Consider the following 16,665-nt stretch of genomic DNA (forward strand, 5'->3'; position numbering starts at 1 on the left):
TGTGGAGCTTCTCTCCTGAAGAATGAGTATTTTGAATGGGGTGGTATAAATGGCAAGTGGGGTTAAGCTAATTTTATGATTTGAGTATTTTTAATGCTTTTCCTGTAAATATGAGTTCTAGTAGATCTTCCTCATACTGAGGACATTTGTAAATAGCTCTCCCAATGAATCATCAATTGATATAATTTCCTCCTCTGTGGCACCTTTCCCCTGGGAAGGTCTCTTACAGGGTGTATTTGCAACTAATTTTATTAAAAAAAATACTATTTATGAGAACTGTACCACCTTCTGGTGCTAACCAGAGGGTTTGGAGGCAGTTGGCCACTCTCTGTCCCAGCCCCTGCCTCTGAACACAATGCTCTACACCTCACTCCCTCAGGATAAGCACACTTTAATCCAGGTCCTGGCAGTTGTACAAAATGTAGATCATACAGGGATTTTTAGTACGCACTTTGATTAAGTGCCTCTACTGCCTTTGCATGCCTGTGTTGTTGCAGATAGGTAGACTGGCCTGCAGATAATCAAAAAGCCCATTTTAGTGCCAGTGAAATGTTTTGTAGTATTCCTGCTTCAAAATGCTCCTAACACATGCCATTTCACATACAGCTTGGTCAGGAAAGAGCCAATGAATGATTTTTTTTTATTTTATTTTTTTTTTTTTTTGGTAGTGGTGCTGAGGGTGTTTATTTGTTTGGTCATTGAGGGGCCTCAAGAGCAACTCTGTCATTTTCCCCCCGTGACTGGATGTCATGGTTGGGCTGGGGAGCTGTGCTGCTTGGAGAGAGGGGTAGCATCACCTCTGCTATTCCTGAGGCTTTGCCCATTCCCCGCTGGGGAGTTTTGCCCAGGGCAGGCAGGGTGCACCAAACTTGCTTTACTGTACCTGCTGCAGAAACAATCAAACCTTTGATCCCTCAAGGAAGAACTTCCATTTTCAGTAATGGCCTTTTTTTTTTTTTTTTTTTTTTTTTTCCCCTGCCAAAGGGAAATAGAGAATTTCAGAGTCTTGAGGATTTCCATAGGGAAATTACAGAGAAGAATTTTGCTTGTGCAGTTCACTCTCCCTGCTGAAAAAAATCTGAACAAAAAAGAGGGAGCATACCAAACTACCTGCAAACTTTAGATCTCAGAAGAGTAAAATATTAGAAAAAAGTTATATCTCAGAAAAGTGAAAAATATAGAGGAGAATATTAAAAATCTTATCCTAGTCAAACAAATCAAATTCAAAATCAAACTAAAACTTTCTTAAATGAAGAGAAGAATCATGGAAAACAAAGCTTCCCCTATTATTTCCTGGGGAAAACAAACTTTCTGTTGTTTACTTGTTTTAAATTTGTACAGACAAATTGGTATTTTATATTCTTGTATTTTTCTTTTGGATAGCTGATGGTTTAGATGTCGATAATCCTGCTTCAGAGGATGAAGTCAACTAACTGAGCTTTCGAGACCTTCCTGGCTTTACATACCCCTAGCTTCTGAGGTTACGTGTGCATCCCTTTCTGTTTGGATAAGCAGAGGAACACTCAGAACTTCTCCCTGTCTGTGCTCTTACCCTATCTTGGCATACATGGCCTAACTAATTCTCCCCTTCACATTGACAGGTACACACTGGTGGATATTTTGCGCGCCATACTTCTTTCTTTAGAAGCCATGATAGAAGACCCCGAGCTGCAAGTGAATGGGTTTGTTTTGATTATAGACTGGAGCAACTTCACCTTCAAGCAGGCCTCCAAGCTCACACCAAGCATGCTTAGATTAGCCATAGAAGGCCTTCAGGTAACGTTTTTCTTTTCCTTCTCTTCCTAATACCCTCCCCCCCACCTTCTCTTTTTGGATGAAGCTAAGTTGTGAATTCAATATGGTAACTGCAGTAACTCTTAGTGTATAAGTGCCTTCTTTGCAATAACTAAGAGGTAACTTCTCTGTCTTTATCCCAATGTGGCTGACTTCCTGTAAATTCAGACCATAGCTTCTGGAGCAAGTTGCAAGTAATCAGTTTATCTTGTCGTTTTGGACAGGACTAATGGAGTGTGTGGTTCTGCTGCCTCCCCAGGTCATTTGTTTCATAGATTCCGCTGGAGATGGGCTCACACTATATCACTTGCCCTGAAAAGTGTGGCACACTGTGAAGAGACAGGTAGCTGGGACTATTTACTCACTGTAAGGTCAGCATGTGCTTGACTTTTTTGATCAGGATTAATTTGGACAGCAGCTTCTAGGTTTGAGCATGCAGTGATTTAAATTTATTTCTACTCATTGTAAATGTACTTTACACAGCACAGGCACATATGTGGAAAGGATACCACATAGCTCTTGACCCATGATCTTTAATGCTTATTAAAATGAAAACCTGCAATGTGTGAGGTAGTTGTTTACTGTACAAGCTTGAGGTGCCGTGTTAAAAATACCTGTAATTCACTGCCACACATGGCAGTGTGCTCTGGTTTTACAAGGACATATATTTCTTTTCAGTGATATTTTTACCATTTATACATTTTTATTACTTATAAAGCAAAATAGCAACCTAAACTTTGAACTTTCTTCACTTTGATATTGCTATTTTTGAAGAAACATGGAGCAGGAATATGGAATTTTAATCTACATCTTGAAATGGCTTAAACAGCATCCAGCCTGCTGTTGCACAGAGAAAGGTGGTGACAGTCATGAGATGAAGATTTGAACTTTCATTTTGTTGTTCTTCCATATACAACGGTGTGATTCCATGGTCTTGAGATCTACATCATAAGACAGCAGAGAGATCTGTACTTTAATAGTGCTGTTTTCTTTTATAGTTTTTTAACGTTGTTTTCTTTGTGCTGCTTTTAAAAGTTAACCATTGTTTTCTCATTTAGATCATGAATAAATACTTTAGTAGTCTTTGTTTTTAAATGGTGATGTCTCTACTTGGACATGAATCAGAGTTTTTTTTGACGAGAGCTGCAGTGAATCTGAAAGTATGATATATGACCTACATCTGAAAGTATGATATATGATCTACCAAACTTCAGTTGGACTTTGGAACTCTGTTCTCCAGCCCCCATATAGTTTATTGGTGAGTTGAGGTGAAGTCTGTAATCCCCAATATCTCCAGTCTGACAGTGGCTATCACCCAGGGCATCATTTTTTTGCCCACTCTCTCCAGTCCTGTTCAGTCTAGGGATGTAAAATCGGGCACAAAATGCTGCAGAAGAGGGAATGAGAAAGCATTGAAGTGGCAAATATGAGGTAAAACTTACCCAACACTTGAGTAGTCTGACCTAATATGTGACGTGTTTTCTGTAAGCAGCAACTTTGACAAGGCCTTTTATCACAATTTTTTGTGATGGGGGAGGTTCAGATTGGATATTAGGAAAAGATTCTCCACTGAGAGGGTGGTCAAGCACTGGGACAGGCTCCCCAGGGACGTAGTCAAGGCACTGGGCCTGACAGAGTTTAGTAAGTGTTTGAACTGTGCTCTCAGTCATATGGTCTGAATTTTTGGGTAGACCTGTGTGGAGGCAGGAGTTGGACTCGATGATCCTTATGGGTGCCTTCCAACTCAGGATATTCTATGATTCTATGATTTTGCAGAAATCAATTAGATGGGCTCTTTTAATACACTCTTTCATTTTGGGTGGAGAAGGACTGAGGGATTGAGGGCTAACATTCCTATACAAGCAAAATTAACCGATTTGCTAGTCATGTTTTGCTAGTTGTTATACTACCTAGGGACTTGTCTTTATTTATTTATTTATATATTACTTAAATAAACATTTTTTATGTAGCGTTATATTAGAATTAATGAAAAGGGCTGAAGACAACTGTGCTGAGCATCTTGGACAGAGAACCTCCCTTCAAAAATAATTATGATCAGGAAGGAAATAAGAGGAGAGCATGGTGAAAAGATAGTGCAGAGACACTCTGGGCAAGGGATGCATTTATTTGCATTTTACAATATTTAATTCTTGAAATATTCCATTTTCTTACCCTCAACAGAGATTATTTTTTCTTTCATTTTGGACAAAAATATGTAGCAGAATCATCTTTCTGAATGATATTAAATTTAAAAGTGCTTACTCAAGGCAAAGAACAAGAAAAACTCATGAACACAGTTTGTTTATGATTTTTGTAAGTACTTTAGGTTTAATCAGAAAAATGGAATTTACTTTGGCTTATAAGGTTTAACAGGGCTCACGATGCTGAACTTTACCATTTGGGGAATTTAAACATTTGTTTCACTTGGGTGGGAAGGGACAGGGGAAGTGGGATTAGTGACCGCTAAATTTGCTGTTGACCAAATCCCTTTGCCTCTTCCATGAAATCTACTAAATTTGCATTATATTTGCTTAACTTCCATGTTGAGCATGGAAGCAAATATGAGCATGCCATATTGAATATGGCATGTAGCAAAGCGAACTGCTTACAAGCTATGGTGTTTCTGGGCTCTTCACAACAGCTTATTTTTTAGGAAATTGCTTTTGAAAGTATAGTAAGTAAATATATACAGTTTTCTAATGAAGACAGGTTCTGCTTTACACTTCATCTGCATATATGTGTTAAGTGGAAGTATGAAAAGAAGCATACTCCTAAAGGACTTTTATACATTAGAAAAACCTCCTAGGTATCTGCAGTTGTTTTCAGGAAAAAGGCCTCTTGGCCATGACATTTTTAATCGTAAAGGCCAGTGATCATCTGTGATTCAATGATTAACTGATGTGAATTTCCAGCATATCCATCCCAATTTTACTGTACCATTCAACCATTGCAATTTAGTCCACTTCTGATTTTTAGGTCAAGGAGGTTTACTGGCCAAGAAACAGTGACTGACTCCTGTGGAGGTTGGGGCACTCAGCTGGGATTCTTGATGCTGCAGTTTCAGCTGATTCATTGGCCTTGTCCTAATGGAAGAAAGTGATACTCTTCCTTTTGGATGCTGGTGGTTACAGGATTTATGTTGCTCCTAGTCTATGAGAAGAAGAATTAAAATGTAGATCCCCTATACTTTCTGTAGTGAAGAATAAGCACATAAGCAAATACATGTGATATTCTATTTTCTGAGAAGGATCTGTCTGGATTAGTCACCTGGGAGTACCTAACAGTTGAGGGCTGTGAAACCTGAGAGATGAGAGTATCAAACATTACTTGAGGAGTAAGACCTAAACCTAAACTCTGACTCTGGTACCTTGTCTTGGCTCTTCCCAGAATATTCAATAGGCCGGTGTCTGTGAATCACGGTCTTTTGTTGACCTCTTTTCCCCATTTATTGCTTTCTGAGTGCTGAATTTGGGCTTGTGAATGAGCTCATTTTACTCAACAGCTCAGCTCCTGAAAGCAGGAAATGTTATATCTTGTTACAATGCTCTGGTGTCTTGAATAAGTCCTTTTCAAAACTAAAAATTTTATAAAAATTTGTCTCTTTCTCCAGCAAGGTGCTGTAGTCTGAGTGCTTCAGCTACTTTTCTCATAGAAAGAAAAACTCTTGAGAACTCAGAACAGAGTCAGCCCTATCTTTAAATAGGTAGTGATGAACTCTGAGCTATTAATACATGAGAATGAAATCTTGCAGTTACAGTCTTGTAAATAGCTCTAAGAAAATATCATCTCAATATATAACTTTGGTCAAAAAGCAGATCAAATGTTAGCAATTATAAGGATAGGAATGGAGAGAAGAAAACATGCTGAATCCACTGCATACATCTGTGCAATTGCTTCCATCTTGAACTTTGTGGATGCTTTAGATTTTCTGTCTCAGAAAGACTATTTAGAACTGGAAAGCATTAACTGAAAGAAAATAATCAAATGTATGGTCTGGTATATAAGGAGCAACTTAATTGTCTGGGATTCTTCAGGATGAAAGAAAAAAAAAATGTGGAGGGAAACTACAGGTATCTTTAAAACCATAAAACCACAGGATAATCCAGGTTGGAGGAGACCTCAGAAAATCAGCAACACCAAACTCTTGCTTAAAGCAGGGTCCCTCTGAGGTCAGACTGGGTTACAAAACATGTTTTGGGTGGCTGGAAAGAGCTGACAGGCTGCAGATGGGCCATAAAGATCATATAATTTCAACCCCCCTGCCACGGACAGGGACATGGTGATTTATATGATACAGTGATTCTTTATACAGTAGCCAATAATTTGTGGTACTCCTTGCTGTGGAAATTCTGGGTGCTAAATATTGTGTTCAGGTAAGATGGATAAGTTAGTGAAACAGAAATAAACTGAGGATTACTAACTACATAAAAACCTCATAAAGGATTGGAATTCGTTGGGCTGCACACAGTTGGAGATGAGGTGAATGCCAACTGCAAATATCACATAAGCTGTCTGTCTTGTATGTGCTTCAGACACTCATCTTTTAAGGAGAGGATGTAGGGTTAGATGGACATTTGGTGGGATATAATTAAATCATATATACTTCTCCCCGCCCTTATAACCTTTCTTTCATTTTACTGTTCCTGTCTCTCTGATGATCTCTTTTGCCTTAATATGTAGCTGGGGACATGGGCAGGAGGGAAGAGGTTCTAGGTATGATTCTTTTCTTTGTGATTGTCCTTTTATAGCTACCCGGGCTTTTTCTCAAGTATTAGGACACCACTGTTTTCAGAAGTAATTTTTTTTTAAAAAAAGGTGACAAAGACCAAAAATTCAAATTTATGAAAATTATGTTGAAAGTTCCATTTTAGTATTAGGTCCAATAGGCAGCTTGGGGGGTAACTGTAAATGAGTTTTGCAAAATAGAAAGTTGTGGGCATGCATGAGACACATTAAGTGATGACTGATTAACTGATATTCAGGATTCTAAGACCTGGAACACCAAATCCTTCTTAAATGCTTGATTTCTATTTAGCTCATAATGGTAGTTGCATACATGACAGACTCATTTTTCATGTTGTCACTCAGGCAGGCTGTACCTCCAAATGCTTTGCAAAATTGCATAGTTATTGGTGGCTGAGTATTAATGCTTCTCATCTAAATGAAACAACGGAGAAAAGGAGATGATACACATTTGTATTGGAAACTGAACATATATCAACAGCATTGTTGCAGAAGACAGAAGAATCTTGCTTTTGAGTTGAGGATGTTTACAGGGACAGACTGATAGTGTTTGGGGGACAAGGCAGGTCTTTCAGCTGATTGTGACTAATTTTTTGTTACAAAGGAAGGATTCATAAGCTAAAACATACTCATTACTCTGAATGTGAAAGCAAAATAGAAAGAACACAAAGACAGCATGCTTCCAGCTACTATTGCTATCCAAAACATCTTTAAAACAGTTGTTCTTGTGAATTGTAAGCATAATAACCCCAATCAGATTTGCTGCAGCAGGGTAAGATGGAACAGCCACCTAGTTTTGGACTACATCTCTACAACCAACAGGTTGCACTGTCAACAATTTGTAGGCTAGGAACTTCTAGAACAAAGGATGCCTCTGAAAACAGTATTTTGACTTCACATAATTACATGGTCGAGTGCTCTATAAAACACACAGACACACACACGACTTTTAAATATCTTTTAATCCCAATTTAAAAACAGCAAGATAACTCAGAAAACTTGACTTTACTGCTTCAGTTTTCAGTCAGTTTTTGAGATTAGGGTCCTGCACTGGGGAGGACATTAAAAAGTAGTAGGCTCAAGATAGTTAAACACTGTAAATGTCAGAGTCCCCTGAACCCAGGACCAGCTCAGAGACTGAAGGAATGTGCTTGTAAACAGCACAATTCGTATCAGTTCAATTCATGTTCTGCAGCAGCAGCAGAACTGGATATTTATACTAAGAGTTCATTATTTTAAAAGAGCTTATCTATATTTGATCTCTTTTACTTTTAAAAGGCCATGAAAAAGGCTTGCTGGCAATTTGCTGTGGAAAAAGGGTGGGCTGGAGCTGACTGTTAGTTCTGGCTTCTCACCCCTGGATGGGCTAAACCTGCCAGGTAAGAAAGGACTTGATGGCCAGAGCTTGAGTTCAATTGCTTACAGACATGTCTGTATTGACATAGCCATTATTCAGCATGGTCCAGGCTGTTAAAAACTTGTTCTTTGAAGCAAGAATAATTCATTTCCTTGCCAGATTCTTTTATGATGATCATCAATAAAAAGACATTGAATGCCTTCTAAATAGTGATTTATTTTCACAAACATGTTTTTTAAGATGGCGGGATACAATTATCTATCAGTTATTTAGTTATTTACCTATTTATTTATTTGTTTGTTTATTTATTTCAGCTAAGAACTATTCCAGTGAAATATTACTGTTAAAAGCATCTGCTAATTTGTGGTGCCCACTGTGACAGGCCATGAGACAGTGGCTTGATTTTTAGACATATTTTATATATTCCCAGTCCAGCTGCCATTGACTTGCCATCAGGAGGATTCAAGATGTGAAGATTTGATCTCCAATGCTCAAACCAGGAGCCTGAATTCTAGCATGGCCTATATTTAGAGCTCCTCATTAAATGCTCTTTGAATATGGCTCTGTGTGGGCTGCTGCCTCTTTGAAACAAGTAGTAGCAAGCAATAAACTGAGCTCCTCTTTCACCCCCAGAAACTCTGCTGTGTGGCATCTTACTGAAAGCTGCAAGGATCCATAATGGAGTTAAATATCTACCACAGAAACACTGCCACTGGAGTCAGCAGAGTAACTGACTGTAGAGGGTTGCCATCATCCCTGTGAAACAACATGAGAAAGAGAGTGGGTACTTTGCCAGTGTTTTGCAGATATTTGTTGTAAGCAAGGCATGATTTGTTGTAGGGATCTTGGCTTTATTCAGGCTCTTTGATCTAGCTGGCAGAGACTTTTGTGCCTGTTCCTCCTGCCCTCTGAGTAGCCTTTGTCCTAGCCCTATCACTTCCTCAGATCCTCATCCCACTCCTTTACACAGTGCCTAGTTTTGTACCAGTCTTCACTGATGTGGGCTTTTGTCTCAGTGTCCTGATGGCATGCCCCAATATCTATTGTTGTGGGTGATTGCATGGCACGCTAAGGTCATCTTAGATTCCCAAGGAGATCTGAGCATTTTGTGGACTTCAGATCTCCGTACAGCCAGTGTTCCCATTGCTCTTCACGTCATTCCAGAAAGCAGCACTAGAGAGTGTGTCCTGATCATTTGACATTTGAAGTGAGTCCTTTAGGCAGCAAGTGGTTAAGGAAACTGTCGCTGCAGTTACTCAGACTGGAGCTGGTGTGCTTGGTATATATGACTCAGTGCTCATGGGGCCAAGCAGAAGATGACAGGAACTTCTGGGGGATGTAGTGGAATGACATGATATGATCTGGGAAAAGATTTACTCATACCCATTTTTTAATTCTGCTTTAACAAGTCAGCCATGATTAGTTTACAGACCAGTGAAATAGTTGCCATTTTTCCATCAGTTCTTTTAACAGAAAAGAGCATCCAGTTAGAGTTATTACAGCCTGAGAAAAAGATAATAGAAGAGCTTCTTTTTGTACATGCATATTTTTTTTTTTTTTGGTAAATGCTAACCACTTTTTTCCCCTTGGGAAACAGAATCTATCAGTATTAAATAATGACAATAAATACATTGCCCTGATTAAGCTGAAAAATTAGTATTATGCTGAGGTGAGTGGCACCAGCATGAAAAAAGTAGGGCTTGTAGCACGAACTTGGTGTAGGGAATTAAATTTTGGCACCATGATTGACTTTCTGTTGTCTCTGGTAGTCCACAGTTCAACAACTATACAGTAACAACCATTCCTCAATTTCAAAATATATAGTTATTTTTGGAAGTGATCATCCTCAGTCAACACCTACATATTTCTCTTTGCTTCTATATCATAAGTTCCTGAGGGATATAAATAATTTCCTTCCTCATAAGGTCACTCAGAAATAAAGCTAATTTGTTCTAAATCATAAAGACAGGGACCGAAGACGGGTTTTAAGATCATAGTTCACCTTCCTGCTAAGGTAAGATTAGCTCTCATGTATTATATTTTCTAGTACTTTACACAGTTTAATTTAAAGTCTTAAAAGTATGTCTGGCTCATTCTTTGAAAACCTTTCCGTGACTTCTTTCTCTTTAGATTTCCTCTCAGCATTAATCCTAAATTTTCTGTTTCAAAATGTCACCCCTTATAAGCACTTCATTATTTCATCTGGTGCTGTTGAGGCCAGAGAGTATGGAGCTGGTGTGTGAGTATCTGTTTTTGTCTCACAATAACCCAAATAAAGGAATTATTTGAAGAAATATCTGCAACAGTGATGATCTAGAATCAGGACCTGTGGAGGTTCTTTATGTCTCATTTGCCGGTGGGAATGTGAGATTTGTGTTTTCTTTCTTGATATGAAAATCAATGAGATTCTTCTTATTTGGGGAACTTAAATTTACTTCTTTATGTGTCCAGATTGCCAGTGTTATCAATCCATTTTATATACACCTCTATGAGGTTTGCCTTATAAGGATATGCTGGATCATTTTTGTTTTCTCTGATGTTCCTAAATCTTGTGTGATCTTATTGGGCTGTGCACAGTTGGGTTTCTGTTACTGTCTTCTGTATATACTGCCGTTGCACTTAGTCCATGGCATAACAGCTGAACCTTTGTTGCTCTTCAAAACAATACGTTGTAATTTATTGTTATTTTTGTTGTTGTTTGTTTATAGTCCTTCAGAAGTGTTCAGCTCCTATGACAATTATTTTATTGAATCCAATTTGACTTTGCTTCTAAGCAAAAATTTTCGTTGGCTATAAGTGATTGTCATGCAGGAAAAGCAGTGTTATGATATCTCCCTAATGTTGAAAAAGCACACATGGGAGATTCCTGTAGGGGTACTGCCACACAAACATGAAATTATATTGTTTGGCTGGTGATGGTTTTCTCTCATTTCATGTTTCATAATGAAAAAAAAAAATAGGACAATTCAATTCTCATATGTTTTGATTGGCATAACTAAGTTTAAATAGGTGCTAATCCAGTGCTTTAAAATAGTTCAGGATCTGAAAGTTTAGATTTATAACACATTAAAATATAAATATTTTTAAAGGAAAAAGTTAAGTATGAACTTTTTCTAAAAATTCAACTTTCTAGAACACTCCCAACTACGATTAGAGTATCTAATGGATAATACATTAAAAACAGTAATAAAAGTGTAACAAAACAACAACAACAAAGCAAATAGAAAAGAAATAAACCCAAAGCAAAACAGATTTTTCCATCCATTTTCTGCATATTTTGCAAAGATCAGAGCACATTTTTAAAACAGTCTTTTGAGTTATTATTACATGGAATGAGAAAGAGCTTGTAACCTTTTCCAGCGTCTTCTGTAATAAAAAGATTGAGCACATATGTTTGTCTAAATTTAATGAAAATCCAAACATAGATATGGACTGAAATCTGAGGTGGCTACACTTATTATCCCATTGGTGGATATTTGGGTGTAGATTCAATGAAAAAAAAAAAAAAAGTTCAATACTAGTAAAGCCTTATATCAGCATCTCACTCAGAACAGTTCTGGCTCTTGTCAAAGTGCTTGCAGTTTCTTGGGTTACATTTTATGTTGTGCCTCACAGTTTAGGCTTGAGTTCTGGCTATAAAATAAGTATTCAGTCCTCTTATGATTGACACTAATGCCACAAAATCTGTGGCTAAAGATTGTGTTTTCAAGTGTATTTGTTATTAGCTTGCTCATGTAAGTTGGTTCTTAAGAATCAGCGAGGAGCTGGCTGATCCCTTTAACCATTTATTTTCCCATCCTTTATCCCTGGTGGTTTTAAGATATAAACCTTTTAAGCAAGTAAGGTTTGCTGCAAGTTGGGTCTTGTGTTTCAAAGCTTTTTGTTAGGAATATTCAGCAATTGATTTTCGCTAGAAAACCTGAGGGCATCTTCATACTACTGCTATCAGTATGATCCAATTCTGTTCTTCACAGAAATTCAGCAGGGGTGCAATTTAATGAGACCAATGAGAGGAATCTGACCACTCTATTTATAGAACACTAATTGATCAGGGTAGCCATGATAGTAGGAAACTTCAGAGAAAATCAATGTGGTATCAAATGAAAGTAGCACTCAAGCTCTTAAAGAGACCTGCATGGAAAGCCAATTAAGTATGAATCTATTTGATGATCCATGGGGACAGCTAGGACCATGTGTGTTTTTCAAGTTTCAAAAAGGAAATCAAACTCAATAGCATCTTACTTGCAAGGTTACCCTTACTATATATTTTCTTCTTCATCCTATTGATATACTCTCCCATTAAATCTTGATGAATTGTTTTACTTTCATATGGTGACTGTAAATGCCTTCTTTTAAGAACTGCTCTTTGACAGCCTTTACAGCATTTTTGTAATGAGCTCTGATGTCCCTCTCTGAAGAAAGCAGTAACACTTTGTAGCAGGACTACATAGCCTCTTGGCTATGTGTCCAGGGCTCCAGCACAGTCCCAAGTCTCAGGGTTTTCACTTACATACAGGAAGAAAAAGGTGGTCCTTCGATCTCCATTTTCATTCCTGTCATTCAAACACTTGTGATTGTGGTAGATATACAAAGCTTAACCATTTATACTTATTGCTAGTGTTTCTTAAAGGCCATGTAACATATTTTCTGCATGTACAGATCTCTGCTTCCTCCTCTGATTTCATTTTTGTTTCCTCATGATATCTACTGGAAGTCCTAAACAAACCCCCATGCTCCATCCCCAAGATTTTTATTTTTTTAATTTTGTCAGGTATTCTCCTTAACTGTGTGTATCTGCATGACATGGGGCTGGCTGCATTTCAATACAGTGTGTTTGGGTTGCTGTAGCAAGGTGGAGCAAGGAACAACCTCCTGTAACATGCTTCTGAAGGATCCAAAAGGGGAACACACATGCGCTTTGGTGACTTACCTATTCTAAAAAAAAGGTGACAAACTGCAAGGAGGAGAATCACTACTTAGACTTACATGCAAAGCTGTTCAAGCTAGTAACGTGCCTCCTTTCCTTTCATGATTAAATGTGCTTACAATTAAGTAGATAAAAATCTTGCTTCATTTTACAGCATATGGGATACAATGAGGAAGAATTCTGAGGAAGAATTCTTTTTTTTTTTTTTTTTTTTTTTTTTCCCTAGTAAGATAATCAAAGGCATGGCATTTGAAATAGCTGCATAAATAATTTTGTTTTTCTGCTGCTGAACATGAAAGGAGTAAATAATCTGTACCTTCCATGAACAGTTAATTTCTCTGGGCTAAATTTATATAATGGCAATATCTGAGAATGTTAATAATGCTACATTTTTTGTTCATTCAGTCTTAAGCATAGGTGGAGGCAGAGGGTTGTGCCTTAATTAGCTAGATGAATAATGTTAGAAATATTGGCAATTATCAATACGGTCTTCATCTTTCTTTAAGCCCCAATTGGGAATACAGTTCCTGATGACATCAGCAGTTGCCGTGGTGAACTTTCATAAGCTAGTCTTTAATCTTTCATTAAATCACAGACTAGGAAAGCAGACATGAGGACTGCAATGAAAAAATAATGCATTTGCAGCATTGATGTCTTCTCTGAAAAATATATAAAAGGCATGACTTTGTGTTTTTGGAAAGAAAAATTTTCTGCATTGGTGAGCACACTCTACCAACCACATATATCATCCAAGCAGTACCATGAAGGCATAAATTGCAGGATGTGAACAGAGCAGAAACGTGTGGTACTTGAGTGTGATCAAAATCAAGTATGACGCTAGGGCTTGAGTATGATGAATAGCTCAGCACCATTATGCTCAGTGTTGGCGAATGGAGGTAAGAGTGGCAATTTTTAGTGGCTCTTCTTGGTACATTGGGCTTTAGACAAAAGCTAGGTATTTTTTAGTTTTGGCCAGAGCAACAGGTGTAATTTTAATTATTGAACAGGAGGACGCTAGAGACGAGTTCTTCATGTGAACTACCAGTGCAGAGATGATTAAATTTGTATTTGTGGAGGTGGATGTCATGGCTGAGAGATGGGGAGAGAAGAGGAAGGGAGTGAGGGCAGAGTACTTTGGGGCCTGTGCAAAGGAAAGTTGTTTGGGAAAAAAAATCGCCAAAAGACAGACCTGGAAGGAGCTGAACCAGCTGAGTAACCAGATCAGTTTAGGATAACTGCAAATTGTGTACAAATCAGATGTACCAGTAGACTTGTGTGGGAGGACATGACAGGGTCTGAGTTTCATTAAGACCAGAGTAGAGTATGAGTTGAAACTCAAAGCAGTTGAAACTCAGAAAAATGTAGGACCTCAGAATGCAGAAGAGCAGTGAGTGGGCTGTAGAGCATCTAGACACCACACAAGCAATGTGCACAGAGTTGGGAGGGCAAATGGAGAGTAGGCTGTGACTGACAAGTTTGTTGCACTGAGCTGAGAACTGAATTAGGAGTGGAAATATCTGCATCACCATTGAGGGACATAAATGTGCCATCTAAATCTTTCATTTTCCAATAGTCTCCAAAAATAGCAGTTTGGGTCAATATGTAATTGTGTCATTCTGTGCTATCTTGTCTAATAAGAGAAACCTCTTCTTCCCCATGAACCTTAATGTGCTCATGCTATTACAGCATTATGGCTCTAAGAATAACATCACTGTAGTTATTATTTGCACAGTTCTCAGCAGTTTGTTTCTGCCCAAGTTTTGCTCTACCAAAGCAAATTTTTGTTCTCTGTTTCCTTGTCCTCAACTAATAGGTGCCCATAGAGAGGACTAGATATTCAGCCAGTGCTTCTCTGTCTTCTGTCTGTCTATCTATCTATCTATCTATCTATCTATCTATCTATCTATCTATTCATTCTGTGATGTGCTTGCTTTTTGGTTAAAGAATTGCAATAGCAGTTTCATATTTGTTTTCCTAGATTAGAAATAGAAAAAACATAATTTTAGAGTTTGGAAATGTAGAAGATTTTGAAAAGACATTAAGGAACAAAGCTACAACTGCTCTGCTTCATTCTGAAAATACATTAATTGAAAAAAAAAACAAAACAAAAAACAAAAAAAAAAAAAACAAAAACAAAAACAAAAAACCACAAGCCGAAAATATAAAAGCAGAATCTATATATCTATATATCTATATAGATATTTTTTTAACAGATAGTTTGGATTGATTTTCTTTAAAACCATGAAGTGTAGCTCACAAGCCTTTTATGTTTTCCTGGAGCTTTTCCTTCCTAGAAACATTTCTGACAATTTTAACTTAGTCAAAAGAAGTACATTAAGTGGTAATTTCTGTTGCCAAGCATTATTTGCCAATGCCTTGCCTTCTCACACATAGGTCTGTACTGGTGAAATGGTGCAGAAGTGAAATTGCCCAGGTCACAACAGGAGAAATGATCTGTGAGAGCATTCCGTTGTGTTTTCCTACCAGCACCAGGTTCACACTCATGTCCTTGAAAAATACTGCTTGCATGGATGACAGACTGTTACAGGGCTGCACATAGGTTATTGCTGTGAGAAGGGAGCCTTTCGGAGATCTTCTGAGTCAGTGGTACCATCTGTCCCTATTCCTGAGGTAAGACCGGATGGTGTGAGCAAAGCTCTGGCATGCAGTTCAGCTTTTTATTTGGCATTCCAGAGTTTGAATCAGCTGCAGGCTGACAGGGAGGCTGGTTTAGAATAACCTGTTTTGTTCCATGTTCTGCAGCGAACTCAAAGCATAATCTGCTTTGATTCACGTATTGTATTGCAGGAGACATATTTTTTCTGCAAAGCAGACAGTTTAAAAAATTATATATTTTTTTTCCTGCTGTTTAAATTGGTCTAGATGTTACTTAGTTTTACCCCTCCTCATTCAGAAGTTTGTTTTCCTTTTGAGAATTCAATAAAAACTAAAATAGGACTTCAGTCAGATTCAGTCAGGATTTACATAAACCACAAGCATTCTCTTCCACATAGTGCCAGCCTGGTTTTCTTCCCTGTTTTTTCTTGTGGAAGCCATGTTCCTGTAATTCCTTTCTTGGGTTTGATCGTTCCAACATAGACTGAAGTTCACAGCTTCAGTGAACGCATCAAACCTAATGTGATCAGAAAAAAAAACACCACCAACCCTTAAACTGAATAATTAAAAACAAAACAAACAAACGAACAAAACAACAACAACAACAAACCCTGTGTCAGTAGAATAGAAAGAAGGGTCAAGTTCCCTACAGTGTTGTGTGGGGGAAGGTGGTGGCCTTGCAGTGGGAGCTGTGGTGTTAGAGGAGAACAGGACTTTACAGTTAATTACAAGAATGTTTGATTAGCTGAATGTTTGGGGGGATTGCAGTAACACTACAGAATATAAAATCAGAGAATTTGAGCTTGGTGCTATTAGTGAGCTTTCAGCCAAGTAGTATGAAACGTTGGGCTTGTCTGTGGAAGACAGAACATGTATAGGGAAGTGCATTTCAGCATGGAGATGACAGTTAAACACTTGCAAGTGAAGTTAATTCTGCAGGGATGACACTTAATGGGAATAGGGGATAAAGAGGTCTTTGACAGTGTGGTAAAAACAGGAACTGGACAGTTGCTGAAGTTGAAATAGAGTTAACAGATGAATCAAACTAACAAACAAAAGTAAGGGGAAGGCTGCAAATGGAAGGGTGACATACAGCGTTGAGATATGGAGAGAGCAGTCTGTGTGGCATGGGGAAGCTGGGGAGGAGTAGAGAGGAGAGAAAAAGGGGTAATGCAGTAACTGAGGGCATCCCATTTCTTGAGCATTAACAATTAATTCTCGTTAATTA

At 38.0% G+C, this 16,665-nt stretch overlaps 1 protein-coding gene across 1 annotated transcript in view; it reads left to right on the top strand.

Annotated features, from left to right (window-relative positions):
- CLVS2 (clavesin 2) overlaps positions 1–16,665 on the top strand; it is a 59,297-nt gene that overhangs the window by 8,534 nt on the left and 34,098 nt on the right. The window contains exon 2 of the mRNA XM_084515654.1: positions 1,602–1,776. Within this exon, the coding sequence (XP_084371780.1) occupies positions 1,602–1,776 (175 nt within the window). The remainder of the gene's footprint in view (positions 1–1,601; positions 1,777–16,665) is intronic.

This window comes from Aythya ferina (genome assembly GCF_964211825.1).
Source record: "Aythya ferina genome assembly, chromosome: 3".
In the NCBI taxonomy this organism is placed as follows: Eukaryota; Metazoa; Chordata; class Aves; order Anseriformes; family Anatidae; genus Aythya; species Aythya ferina.